At 36.7% G+C, this 15533-nt stretch overlaps 1 protein-coding gene across 1 annotated transcript in view; it reads right to left on the reverse strand.

Moving 5' to 3' along the window:
• Positions 1 to 15533, reverse strand: part of CDH12 (cadherin 12) — a 505536-nt gene that overhangs the window by 80803 nt on the left and 409200 nt on the right. The window contains 1 exon segment of the mRNA XM_041747195.1: positions 9157 to 9276. Within this exon segment, the coding sequence (XP_041603129.1) occupies positions 9157 to 9276 (120 nt within the window).

The raw sequence follows: 15533 nt of genomic DNA on the forward strand, positions 1-15533 counted from the left end.
GAGAATGTTCATTCGTCAGGAGAGTGAAGGAGACCCAACCATTTGGCACCTCATGGATGAATCTTGGGGGCATTATGCTAAGTGAAATAAGAGAGAGGTAAGAAATATTCTAAGATATTATCCATACATAGACTCTAAAACAGATGAACTCAGTGAAAAAGAGTAAAATGGTGGTTACCAGGAACTGTGGAGTGGGGGCAATGGGGGATGGTCAAAGGTAGACACTTCCGGTTATGAGGTGGATACCTTCTGGGCATCCACTGTACAGCACGATGATTATAGTGCACATGACTATATGATAGACTTGAAAGCTGCTAGGGGAGTAGCTCGGGGAATTATGTGATGAGATGGAGGTGATGGCTGACGCTGTGGTGGTAATCATCTCGCAATATTAAGGGCATCGCATCAACACCTTGTAATCTTAAACGTACACGGTGTTGTATGTCAATTCGTTCCTAATCAAGCTGGAAAAATATGTTAATTATTATTTTGAGACTACGGGGAGTGAGGGAGGAACAATGCAATGATGGGGTCTGCTCTCCACTCACTCAAGATCACAGTCCAAAGTCTATTCTGGAAAGAGACGTCATGGTGGCGAGGCAAGAGTGTGAACCACATTAACACTGTTCCTCTACTCAGAAATCCAAGTCCCTCAGGGTAAACGCTTCACATAATCTCCACCTTCCCACTTACCGCTCTGATCTTACCTTTCACAACTCCCTCCTTCGGTCACCAGGGCTTTGCACAGTCTCTTCCCTCTGTGGGGAATGTTCTTCTTGTGGTTTATGCATGAACAGCTCCTCTACTTCCTTCATCTTTTCTCAAAGCCCTTTTCATAGGACTTTGTTGGTCTTTCTACCTACAATCCTATGCTGATTTAGTTTCCCATTTCTTCTGTAATAAATTGCCACAGACCAAAAGACCTAAAGGCAACACAAATTTATTACCCTTTTTTTGGGCTGGGGTGGGGTGGGGGAAGAGTTCGAAAACAGAAATGTATTTTCTCCTAGTTCTGGAGGCTGGATGTCTGAGATTAAAATGTGGGCAGAGTTGGTTTCTTCTGAGGCCTCTCTCCTTGGCTTATGGATGGCCAGCTTCTCCCTATGTCTTCACTTGGTCTTCCCTCCAAATTTCCTCTTCTTTTTTTCCCCCTTTTTATTTTTTTTGAACTTTATTTAAATTTTATTAATTAACATATAATGTATTATTGGTTTCAGAGGTAGATGTCAGGGATTCATCAGTCTCATATAACACCCAGTGCTCATCACATCATGTGCCTTCCTTCATGCCCATCACCCAGTTACCCCATCCCTTCACCCCCACCCCCATCCATGACCCTCAGTTTGTTTCCTATGATTAAGAGTCTCTTATGGTTTGTCTCCCTCTCTGATTTCATCTTGTTTTATTGTTACCCCTCTTTTCCTATGATCTTCTGTTTTATTTCTTAAATTCCACATATGAATGAGATCATATCAGAGAAAGACAATTATCAGACTTATCCAACAATTCTGGAGGCCAGAAGTCCAATATGGGTCTTGAAAGCCAAAGTCACGGTTGTGGCTAGATGCATTCCTTTCTGGAGGGTTTTTGTTTTCCAAAAGATGTCTGACTTCTCTAGCCCCTGACTTTTTTTCCTTCGCTTCTAAGGCAGCAGCACAGCATCTTCAAATCTTTCTTGGACTCTGACTTGCCCACCTCCCTCTCTCACTTCTAAGAACACGTGTAACTTAACTGGGCCCATGTAGACAATACAGGATAACCTCCCCACCTTATCTGCAGGTGAGTAGCAACTCTAATTCCATCTGCAACTTTAATTCCCCTTCCTTATGTAATATAACATAATCATGGGTCCCAGGGATGAGGACGTAGACATATTTGGGAAATCATTATTCTGCTTACCACACATAACCCTCCCAGCACTCCCTATGCTCTTTCTCTACTTTATCATTTCCTCCTTAGCCCTTACTGTTATTCAAAATAAAATGTATTTTGCTTACTTGTGTTCATTTTGTATTTCCCTAAATAATACGAATATTCCTGAAGGTAGGCAATTTTGCCTTTGTGGTTTTTTTTTGTTGTTGTTGTTTTTGTTTGTTTGTGTGTTTTTGTTTTTGTTTTTCCTGGTAGGAGACCTAGTTCTGGAGCAATGCATAGCATATGGTAGGCACACAATAAATATTAATGAAATACATAAAATAACATATAGCAATAAGCTTAGGTAAATCATGGAAAATTACCATACATCCTTCAAGAGAGATGATAATTGAATATGTTACTAGTAATTTTCGTTATTATTGATGGTTGATCATGAGAATACTCATGATATACAGTGACCTGGAGTGGTTAGTGTAAGTCTATGTGCATGACAGCTGGTATATCATAAAAAAAATTAAATACTATTTTTATCCCTGAAAACGATATCTCTTAGTAGATCACAGACTCCAGTGTTGGCCATGTCATGATTAACTTTTTAAAATACGAAACTGAAGGAAGCATTAGCAAATATATTTTAACGCTCAAACCTTTTAAGAATTGCTAATAGATGGTGGAATAGAAAAAAATAATTAGAGCTAAAGATGGAAACCTTTACTTTAGCACTGACAATGGAAATTTGCTGTTTTTCAATTCCTCAGCTAAACTGTATTTAAAAATACTTGTATAAGACCTGCCTTTGCAGCAATTGATATGAAAACCCACTGAGTTTTCTTTTCACTACAGTCTTAAGTGAGCCTAAGATGTGAAATGGGGTTTTCAAAAGCTAGTTCAATCTTTAAGAATATTAATAGAAATGTTGTGTCTATCACTGCACATTGGACGTGTATAATTTTAAAAAAATGTTGTCAATAATTCAATATCATGGGGGATCCCTGGGAGGCGCAGCGGTTTGGCGCCTGCCTCTGGCCCAGGGTGCGATCCTGGAGACCTGGGATCGAATCCCACATGGGGCTCCTGGTGCATGGAGCCTGCTTCTCCTTCTGCCTGTGTCTCTGCCTCTCTCTCTCTCAATCTGTGACTATCATAAATAAATAAATTGAAAAAAAAAACTAAAAATATTTTTTAAAAATCCAATAACATATTTTAAGGACAAGAAGAGTTATCAGGTTATCTTCAGGAGGAAGGAAATCTAGAGACCCTCTTCCCACCTAGAGTATACCTTAGCTTTGGGACTCAGAAGTCACTTCTCAGGGTCTCTATCCTCAGGAAGCCATCCGCTCAGCCTGCATCAGTGCCTACCAGCCATACTATGTATCAGAGAATTTTATCCTACAAAATTCAGCTGTAATCTTCTGAGGACCTGGTGGCCTCCTTCCAATAGAGGAGGATCCATTTGAGGATCTACTAGACTCATCTTGGTATCCGAGGAGCAAAACACCTGTGAGGCTATTGCTTATAGAGAAATATGCATCATGTGAACAGATAGATCCAGCACCACCAGCTCATCATTCATCATCTGTTTTCACCCTCCCACTAATGGGAAGCTCACAATCCCATGAGGCACTCCTCTAATTTACGGACAAATACTGACATCTTCTTCGATGTGTATAAAACCCAAATTCTTTCTTCCTGCAACTCGCACCAACCATTGCTAGCCGTTTTCCTCCCAAGCAGCAGCGAATACAGCCACTCCTCTACTGCATAACAGCTCTACCACTTGCCCAAGTCATGCATCACATGCCCCTGGAGTATTTTCCTTTTAAGGCCAAACATTCTCAGGTCTGGCTGCTCATGTGTGCATTCCATGATTTCTAAAATAAGGCAAGTCAGGTTCACGCAGAGTTCTCGGGGAGTGAGACGATGCAGGATACAGGTGAATCATTCACAGGAGCACATTAGTCACGCAATTTCACTACACATGTGCAAGACATTACCAAATAGGTAATATGCAAAACAAGAGCTTAATGATTGTCTATTTCTTTGACCTATTTTTCCAGCCTTATACTTATTAGTATTTATTGCTTTCCTTGCTCTCCCCGTGTCCATAGTCAGACCTTGTCTAAATGCAAAAAGTATGAAAGGCATGACGACTGTGTGTAGACAAGCACTCTTATTTTGCTCTTGGAAAAAGAATGCATTATTTCTTTCGTCAGCTTCTCAGCACTGAGGTGCCTGAATCTCTCAAACTTTCCTCTGACTTAATATCAAAAGCATTTCAAGCCATGAAATACTGTAGATATTTATATGGCAGTATCAAAATTAGCTCAAAATATAGTCTCATCCATGCTTTAATTACACTATAGGGATAAAAACACCAACACGTTGTTAAAGACCTAAAAGAACAAATAACAGAAAGACAGGAAGTTTCACGCAGGACAGAGGCCTGGAGATTACAGCTCCTGAATAAAAGGAGACAGTCTGACTCAAAGAGTAAAAATCTTCAGAAAATGTCAGTTCTCTCTGCAACATTTATCAGATTTCCCTAAACAGACGCTAGGATGGAACCACAGAGCATGAAATATCGGTATGTGAATAAAAGGGAAAAAATGTAGCTCATGCATTCAACCCTGGCCCCACTCAATTGTTTTCATATGGATCTGTAAATGCATATATAAATACATAAAATAAAAACTTATAAATATACATGGTTTTTGACAATTCACATAAACGAAAAGAAATTGAAAAAAAAAAAAAAAAACTCTGGATAGGGATGGCAGTGGTGGTTGCACAACAATGTGAATGTTCCTGATGCCACTCAAACTGTACACTTAAAATGGTTAATATGGTAAATTTTATGTTACATGTATTTTATCACAACAAAAACATTTAACATTAAAAAACTGCTGAAGTAAAATGAATAATGACACTTGTTCAATTAGGGCTCAGATCATTTGGAAAAATAGAACACATCGTCACCACGTGATACACAACATACCAATATCTGGTTACCCAACTCAGACTAGCTTTTGAAATGATCTAGGGAACAACTTAAGTATTTTAAAAGGATTTTAAATGTAAATTAAGACATGAGGTCAATCATTTGTAGCCGTATTTGTTTTCCTAAATCTATCATCAATACTGTAGAGATGTCTAGCATCCCGATTCCATGCACTGGGTCAAACATAATGCCTATGTTTAATGTTTTATGTATTATGGATGTTTTGGGACCCCTGGGTGGCTCAGTGGTTGAGCGTCTGCCTTGGGCTAAGGGCGTGATCCCGGGGTCCTGGGATCGAGTCCCACGTCGTCGGGCTCCCTGCATGGAGCCTGCCTCTCCCTCTGCCTGTGTCTCTGCCTCCCTCTGTGTCTCTCATAAATAAATAATAAATAAATAATAAATAAATAAATAAACCTTTAAAAATTATAAATGTTTTTCTAATATTTAAAAACATTAAGTATAAAATATGCATAATATAACATCCTAATATGACACATATTTTAATATTTTATAAATAATAAGTATGATGAGTATAAATGCTATTTAATGTCATAGATTTGGGGTACTTGAGTCTTGTTGGTTAAAAGTCCAATCAAGGGTGTGAGCTCAGGTCCTGATCTCAGTCCACTTGAGATTCTCTCGCCCTCTGACCTTCCCCTTCTCGCCTGCCCTCTCTTTCTCTCTCTCTCAAGTAAATAAAGAAATATTTTTTAAAAATGTTTTATAGATTTCTCATATCTGAGGCTTCAAAAATATTTAATAATCACTCGAAGTATATTTTTATGAACGTATGTGAATTTTAATTCACAGTAAATAATTTCCCAGTTAAACCAAATAATTGCCAAATTAGCCAATTTTTAAGAGAACTACTATTTCTGAGCTTATTTGATACAACTACCATCAAATTATACTGCTTACAAAAAAGCTTGCTGTATTCACTCGGATAGAGATGCTAGGAATGTTTGTCAAAAAGCAATATGACCAAGGAAATGTGTTTTATTTTCTCATTCCAAATGAATAATAAATGGCTATATTTATCTCTTCATAAATATTTAGGCACCAGAAGTTCTGATGAGACTCTTCCTTTAAAAATTATTTTAAGTGTATTCTACACTCAAATGTGGAAAATTTTAGATAATATTAGTTTTTCATGCATTTTATTTAATAACGACAAAAGGAATCATAAAAGGAAGCTATATGGCTGGAACAAATGGATACTATTTCTGAGAAACTGCAATTATCCTTGATTTTTGATTTACTCTTATGTACCACAAGGTGATAAATTTGACAAAAAGTCTTCTTAATGGTCTCTGTGCATGAAGAACTAGTTATCATTCTATTAATGAAGTGCCTCATCATCCACTCTTTTCCTGTCTAGTGGTCTGAGGCATTGTTAGTATCAAGACTTCTGTCTCCAGTGAAAATCAATGCTTCAAAAAATCTATTTCATTGTTTATGCCAGAGTTGTTTCACCTTTAGTTCTAAATAATAAGCATTACATAAAACATAAATGCGTAGTTATTAAAGGCATAGTATGAATATCCACACTCTCCCGGAAGAGAATACTTCCTAAAGGCGTTAGAACTCATCTAAAGTTGAAATTGAACCAGTAAAGCCAAGGGGACAGGAAGTGTTTCGACTGATGTAATTATTGTCTGTCTCGTATTAATTTCACTATAATGATTACATTCTTAATCTGTGCTCTATGCCTAAGTTCGTCTTTGTATGTTTTTCTCTTACTTTTCAGCTAGACACTGCCTACATCTACTGTTATTTCATCCCTATTAATTCCTTCATTTTTTTTTTTAGTGTCAAGGTATTTTTTAATTGAATTTCAATTTGCCAACATATATAACACCCAATGCTCTTCATCTTTCTTCTCCCACACTTACTCTGAGTGTGTAAACTCACCCATTCTATAGAATTAATCACAACGACCCACTTAAGTGTACTCTAACACCGAATTCCCTCTCCACTTATCTCTACATACCTTCCTTTCTCTTTTTTTCCACCTCCTCTGATTCTGAGAAGCACTTCTCAGAGGCTGAAGAGATCTAAGACACTACATTGCCCATACCTCTGTTTCTAGTTAGACTATCCATTATGGTCAAATTGCGAAAAAGATGGGTTAAACATAGAAGGAATAACCAAAAATGTTTTCATCTGAAAAAAGGTTTTATTATATTTTACATAATTTCCCTTCACTATTTGTCTATATATTCAGCCTGTTGTCCAAATCATCTTCATCCTTCTAGAATTTGGTACCATTATAACTTTCTTTCCCCAAATTCTTTCCCCTACAATTTTTCTTTTTTTTTTTTCTATAAATACAATTCCCCACTCTTAAGTGACAACTACCAAAGTTCCTTAACACTGATACTCCCAAATATCTTATCTCCATGTCATACTTCTTGAGAATTACTCATATTGCAGGTGTAACTTCCCTATCATGCATTCAGTCTTAACATTTGACACCCTGGCTTTTGGTCTCTGACCCTCTTTCCAAACCTAAAGAACTTCTGTGTCCTAAACCTTTCTAGGGTCCCTTCTTAGAAAGGAATGATGCTGTCTGTCCCCATTACGAACTACTCTTTTTTAGGTTTACAAAAGGGAGCAATTTCCTGCCTTATTCCCATAACTGTTTGCAGACTTCTGTCCTTCTATGGGGTTAATGAGAACAGTAAGAAATGAGAGAATAGCAGGTTCATTTGCAGGAAGTTTTCTACAGGTTCTCTGTTTCAACTTGATTGACTTTATGTGTCTAGGTGACATTAAAACATGGCTAATTATTAATTAACCTACTTCTAATTAGTATTCCAGATTCTAGCACACGCTTATGGGGAAGTGTCAATTTTGAAATGGTTAGCCTATTTGCATATACGGTGTGAAATTAATCCTTTTCAACTTGATATCACTCTTTAAAAATTTACTCACAAATAGAAAAAAGTAACATTAGTCTAGTACACTAACCATTTATTTCATTATTTTAAGCTAATGTAATAAATAATATTGAATTCAATATGCAATATCTTATAATGTACCATATAAGACCTTATAAAATAGCTGTCATTCTGGAGTTTTGTTTTAACTGTGTCATGGAACATCTATTTGTTTTTTTTTTTTAATTTTTTTTTAATTTTATTTATTTATGATAGGCACACAGTGAGAGAGAGAGAGAGAGGCAGAGATACAGGCAGAGGGAGAAGCAGGCTCCATGCACCGGGAGCCCGACGTGGGATTCGATCCCGGGTCTCCAGGATCGCGCCCCGGGCCAAAGGCAGGCGCCAAACCGCTGCGCCACCCAGGGATCCCTGGAACATCTATTTGATCACTGGTCAGCATGGCTGGATCTCATTAAAAACTATCTAGGATTCAAAAACCAGATTCTCTAGAACAGAGGTACCTCATTTTATTTGAAAGGGAATATAAAATCTTCTATGTGTGTAATATCTTGCCCTTTCTATACTTCCCAAAGATTCATATATATTTGGCCCTGAAAACTGCCATTCAAATGTTTTGACTTAAAAAGGAAATTAGCTTCAGGGGCTGGGTGGTTCAGTTGGTTAAGCATTTGCCTTCAGCTCAAATTATGATCCCAGGATGCTGGGATTGAGCCCCACATCTCTGCTCAGCAGGTTGCCTACTTCTCTCTCTTCCTCTATGGCTCCTCCTGCTTATTTGCTCTCTCTCTCTCTCTCTCTCTCCACGCCTCTCTCTCAAAAAATAAATATTTTTTTTAAATGACACTAGCTTCAATGGCATAGACCAGAAGAATTAGTGATCTGAGTGTTTCAAGTTTGTCAACCCTCTCCTCTCTTCTGCTAGAGGCAAAAGTCAGTATTAATCCCAATCAACTATCCATAATCCCTGATAAATACAGCAGTAGAAGCTCCGTGATCTTACCACATGTTGATAACACCCAAAACTGCATATAACTGAACCCATACAAGAAAATATGAAATAAAAAGTTATTTTATCCTGGAGAATAAAAAAGAAAAACATGCCCAGGCTTTTGAAAATTTAAAATAAATCATATAGGGAAACCCTAATTTGGGATTGGGACTTGACACATATATGTGAAATGGCCCACATTTACACAAAGCTCAATCCAGAGGAAATGGTTCTGCAGCCATGAGGTAAGTTCCTATCTTCCTTTGCCTAATGTACAGCAAACGGAATTTTTACTGCATTTTTAGAATAGGTAAGTTCCCATGCCAAGATTTAATTAAAGTTTAAATATTTGAAAGGGGTGGTGATAATGTTGTCTCTAATAAAAAATTTACCTGTCTTGGGATCAATAGAGAAATAAGGTTGTCCCTGAAGAATGCTATAAACGACTCTGGCACTGTTTCCATAGGTCGGGTCATCCGCGTCTGTGGCCTTGACCTGGAGCACATATGCACCTGGAAAATAAGACAGGATGACTCTAGCATCTTTGTTTTACAGAGCTCAAGGTCATATCTTTTATCTGCTGGACTCCATTTTTCTTTGGAATTTGGCATTACTCAATGATTCTGTGAAAATATGATGCCACTGATAATGATGTAACTTATAATAGTTATAGCAAAATGTTGAGCAACAATATAGCTGTTAGTGCAAATGATACATATTTTAAAAATCTATTTTAAAAGCTATGTGCACTTTCCAGTAGCTAGATGATTGAACTGAAAGCCATCATGATAGCTTTATTGATTTGTACACCAAAGAACACATGACACTGCTTACATTAGCTCATCTGCTTACTATAGATGCTTTAATTTCATGATTAGGTTATCAATACAAAAGCTAAAAGGTTTGAAGGCTTACTGAACCTTGGAGGTCATAAGTAACTTGCACTGCTATTTAAAAATCAACAACTACAAAAAACCATTAGGAAGACTTTACTTAGAACAGAATATTTGAGAAATTGAGGAACCAAAAACAATTGCAATTAATGCTACAGGAGCACCTCGAGGCTTCAAGGATTAACCTCAGGATTCAGTGACAAAGGAAAACATTGAAGACAATCCAAATTCTCCGCATCTTTTCTTGTGTTTTGACTAAGAAGTTAAAAGGAGTTTTTTCTTGTATTTTTGTCTTATATATCCATAGTCATAGTCTTTCTCTAAGAGCTTTGTGACTGTATCTGAATATCCTGTTCAGTATTACTATACTAAGTTGAGAACAAAGTAAAATCAAAATTACCAAGTTCAATATAAATAAAATCAATTCTGTTGCTTATGGCTAGAAGGAAATCTCTACTGAGCATAAAGGGGGTGATAACACACCCAAAGTTACACAATGGACAGAATGCTCCTACTCTTGGAGGCATTGAAATGTAACCGCTCAATGTTGGGAACAAAGGATTTCTCCTTTCCAATCAGTTATTCATTCAAGCTTTTCCCTTAAGGCAGAACAAACGTGGAACAAACTAAATCTTAAAGGTTTACTTGCAAGCTGAGAGAATGAAATGTTTCTTCCCCTCTACCTTTTTGTCTGTTAGGATGGTAAGAAAAAAAAATTAAACGATAACTTCCAGTAGACATTCAATACGAAATAGCATTGACTAGGTATTCAATACCAAATGCTTTATCTTCGGAATGCTTTTGGTGAATTCTCACTATCTCAGGAGATGAATGATAGGTTTTATTTCAACAATCTTTCCCAGGAAAGGAAACTTCTAGAAGGTAAGTAGGCAAACATTTTTGAGATGTCAAGAGTGATAACATCCCTTATCATCCACCCTCACCATCATGAACATCATTATCAATATTTGCAACATCATTAATAATTTTTTCACAAATAGGCATTAAGGACCTATATTAAATGCTCATCAAAACGATGTTCTCCTTCATGCTCTAGGAATGAACAGATGAAAGACTAAAGTCCCCTCTTCCCTCCTTTCTGTCACACAGTGATTTTTCTGGTATGACCTGGATCATTCCTATCACTGCATTACACATGTGCTGTATAGGCAAAGTCTACAAATATTAAATAATTCCCTAATCCTGGGCATAAATATTGTAGTTTAAGAGCTGTGGGTTGTTCTTCCCTAAGGATATATTTGAAGGAAAAAGTGTTATATATCTGCTAAGAAATGTTTACTCACAAATTTAATAAATTTTCACCTAATTCACACCATATGCTCAATAAGAAAGACAAAGATGAATAAGATAATATCTTCCCTTTTAGGGAATATTTCTTAATTCACTGCTTGAAATATATGAGTTTAAATTTTAAAAGTGATTGACATAAGACATTTAATAGCACTTTTGGAGGAAAATATTTTCCTCTATACTTAGGTAAGGTTCATATTAATATTAGAAACAAAAATGTAAAAGGGAAGATATGATATTTTTCATCTTTGCATTTCTTATTGAGCATATAGTTATAGCAGCATTATTTACAAGATCCAGATTATGAAAGCAACCCCAAAGTCCATCAAATGAAGAATGGATGAAGAAGATGTCTTTGTCTCTCACATACACACACAAGAATATTACTCCGCTATCAAAATGAATGAAATCTTGGCATTTGCAATGATGTGAATGGAGCTAGTGAGTATTAGGCTAAGTAAAATAAATCAGAGAAACACAAGCCCCATATGATTTCACGCATATGTGGAATTTAAGGAAAAAAATGAGCATAGGGAAAAAAGAGAAGGGAATGCAAGATACAGATTCTTAACTATTGAGAACAAACTGATGGTTACCGGGGGGGAGGTAGGTGGGGGATGGGTGAAATAGATAACGGGGATTAAGGAGCGCACTTGTGAGGAGCGCCGGGTGCTGGACGTAAGTTTTGAATCACTAGATTGTACATCTGAAACTAATATTACACTAGATGTGAACAGAAATTTAAATTAAAACTTTTTAAAAAATGAGTGCCCACTCAGTTACAGTAGAGATTATCTTCGGTTTGGAGAAAAAGTTATTCACAAAGAACCACATAAGTTATTTGAGAGTTCTTAGATCTTCCTCTATAGGTAAAAATCAGGAGCACAATTAAAAATCAAATCAGCTTGTTTTGCTGGATGCTCCATGACTTTTTAGAGACTAATGCGAAAGACAAAGGTTCCCTTCATTGGGAAGACTTGGTTAATCATCTGAAGCATGCAAATCCCAAAATACTACCTTCCGCAGTGCTTGGATAGCACAGCAGTTCCTGACTCTACTGAACACTGAGTATCCAAGAGGTGGAAGCAGGGAGTTCACCAGAGAGCATGTTTAATGTGCAACAAGGAAACAACATGGTCAATGATGGCCACAAAGTGTGGCATAGTCTGCTTGTATGTAGTAGTCCTCCTGGGATTTATTCTCTTACCACCCAAATTCAGGGACAACAACATAACCCCTCCAAACCTGGGTGTGCAGAGAGAATGTAACCCACAGAGAAACCATTCCTATTACCCAGGTGGAGATGGAGTGTGGAATATGCACTTGAGAGTCCTGAGCCATTTATATTTCCCATTTGCTCTGACCAGTAGTCAATTTATTCATGTAATTTTTAATAATAAACACAGTAATCACTTAAACATTTATTTTGTAGCAATAGTTAAATTCTAAATTTTCAACACTCTCTCTACATAACATATGTCAATGCATCTATAAGCACACATACATAGTAGAACAAGGAACAGAGTAAGTGAACATTGCTCGTTACAGAGCTGTGACCTGGAAAGAACAGTCACTAGGCGAAGTCTAGTTGATATAAACTGCAACTCTAGAAGAGTTTCACTGAAATACCTAAATATTTGTGAACTAGTATGAGAACCAATTTGGATATGATTTTTAGTGTACATGGATGTATTCGCCAATTCAATCAATCACTCATCTATCAAATAGCCACTGATTTCCTCTAATGTGCCAGGCACACTGAGCATGACGCTAGGGAAGCATGATGAACAAGCTGAGGGGCCAAAATTCTCAAGAATGATATTTGGTCCAGAGGGGAATCAGAAAAGGAACCGATCCTGAAATAATCAAGGGTACAGATAGCCATACGTATACATATGTATGCATGATATTCCATCCTGAGGAGTGCCAAGAAAGAAAATATCACTGTGTGAGGAAACAGGGAGTGACAACGCGAGGGACCTTATCTTGTGATCAAGGGAAAGCAACTTTTGGGAACTCTCATGTATGTGGAGACTTGAACGCAGGGAGGGGTGTTGGCTTGCTCATGAGAACTCATGCCACTCAGAAGCCCCAGAAGGTACAACAAGGCCCTGAGACCCTGAATGGCTGAATACACGCTCATTACTTTGAGAGAAGTCATTAGAAATAATTAAACCACTCGGGGATTGTGTGCGTGGTCTGACCACATGAGCTATATGTCTGAATTCTCAAGTTGGAATTAGTAAATCAAACTCTATGCCATTTATTAGTGTTTTCCACATAAATGAGAGAAAAATAAACATTAATTCACTTAATTCATGTGGGTAATTTGTCTCCCTTTAAGGGTTTTTGTTATACCCCTCCAACATCTATTTATCTTTATCTTATAACTGCCTACTTACCCTCAAACCTATATTTCAATTTTTATTTTCATGAACAAGATGGAACTATTCACATATTCTTGAACCATACTTTATACATGATTATTTACATTATTTATATTAAATAATATATTGGGCAAGCATGTTATAAAAGCATATAACCATTATGAAAATAATAAAAGTTTATAATCATTATATTTAACCAATCTCCTTTCAGTAGACACTTCAGAGAATTTGTTTGTTGTTGTTGTTGCTGTTGTTGTTGTTTTTCCTATTATAAATACATCTGCAATTGGTAAGTTCCTACCACTGAGATAGCTGGGTCCAAAGGCATATGAGTCAGACATGTCAATATATATTGTCAAGTTTACATTCCTGCCAACCTGGCATTTTTCCCAGTATTCTCATCAGTCTTCATTGTTCTTTGTAACTTTTTACATTGTGAGTGAATTTAAACACCTTATGTTTATCGGTCTTTTTTATGTTGTGTGCTTGGGTGTACGTATATACACAGTATTCATATTCTTGAGCCATTTTACCTTGTCTATATCTATCTGTCCATCTATTAAAAGTGTATTTACTAGCTTATTTTGACTTTGTAGTCTTTTTTTTTTTTCATTTTGTGATCCCTTTCTGTGGTTTTCCTTTACGTATGTATGTGTATGGGTGTGGAGATGTAGGTACCCTTATCTCAAAAATATTCTATAAATGTGGCTCATGATACTCAGTGGTTTTAATTAATCTTTTCTTCCTAATCATACAATGGACATATGAGTTCTGGAACCTAGAGCAGATGGGCCAGCTGGCTCTCTTTTTTTTAATTTAATTTAATTTAATTTAATTTAATTTAATTTAATTTAATTTAATTTTATTTAATTTTATTTAATTTTATTTTATTTTATTTTATTTTTTTGTTTTTTTATTTTATTTTATGTTGCTGGCTCTCTTAATGCAACCATACATAGCCTACTTCTGCTCACATGTAGGTCATGTGATAGTCATACTCTAATTATTTGATTTCCTTCAGATTAATAACATCAACAAGGATGATTTTTTTTAAAAAATAATCTCACACAATGCTTGCATCTTACAATGAAAGAATTGAAACCCAGGAATGTTAAAATAATTCTTGTTGAGTTTATTTTTATTTATTTATTTTTAAGGATTTTATTTATTTATTCATGGGAGACACAGAGGGAGGCAGAGACACAGACAGATGGAGCCTCATGTGGGATTCAGTCCCAGGACCCTGGGATCACAACCTGAGCCCAAGGCAGATGCTCAACCACTGAGCCACCCAGGCGTCCCTCTTGTTGACTCTAAAAGACACTCATACAAAATGGTAGAGGTAGAAGTAGAACTGAGCCTGAACTCATGATTTCTGCCCAAGTAGACTAACTTGCTGATTGACTCATTCCTTCTTTCAATCAACAAGTGTTCAGAACTACACACAATATACCATATTTTTATATACCATAAAAAGTAATGTGTCCATAGCTTTATTCTGGCAAATGGCATCTCCGCCATAATAGTTTTATAGTCTATGCATTTTTACACTCGGAATGTAAAAACATTTGCTAGAAATATGTTGAAAATATAAACAGATAATGGGGTGCCTGGGTGGCTCAGTCCATTAAGTGTCAGACTCTTGATTTTGGGTCAGGTCATGATCTCAGGGTCCTGGGATGGAGTCCTGCTCTGTGTTCAGCAGGGAATATGCTTGAGATTCTCTTTATCCCTCTCACTCTGCCCATCGTCCTGCTGGTGCTCTCCATCTGTCTTTCTTTAAAATAAACAAATAAATCTTAAAAAAAAAAAGAAAGAAAAATAAGTGAGTTATATTTAACATGTGGCTTCTCTAAAATCTTTTTTAAATTCCCTAGATGTATAAAAATAGTCTATTCATTGAATATGTCCTTTCCTTTTTATCACCCCTGCACCTGTCTCAACTGGTTTGGCTCCTCACTTTCAAAATTGCAAGGCTGCATAACATCCTAACTTTTCCCTCCTCTAGCTCCTTTCACACAGACTTATTGTCCCATAACACAAGGTTGATCATGTTGCTCTACTTCATTAAAAAATAAGTTATTTTTTTAAAGGCCCTAATGGGTTTCTATTCCTACTGAAAGTAAAATCACCTAAACTCATTTGCATGACAGGAACCGGTTTCAGAATCTCTGTGGT

Source organism: Vulpes lagopus, chromosome 3 (genome assembly GCF_018345385.1).
Source record: "Vulpes lagopus strain Blue_001 chromosome 3, ASM1834538v1, whole genome shotgun sequence".
Taxonomy (NCBI): Eukaryota; Metazoa; Chordata; class Mammalia; order Carnivora; family Canidae; genus Vulpes; species Vulpes lagopus.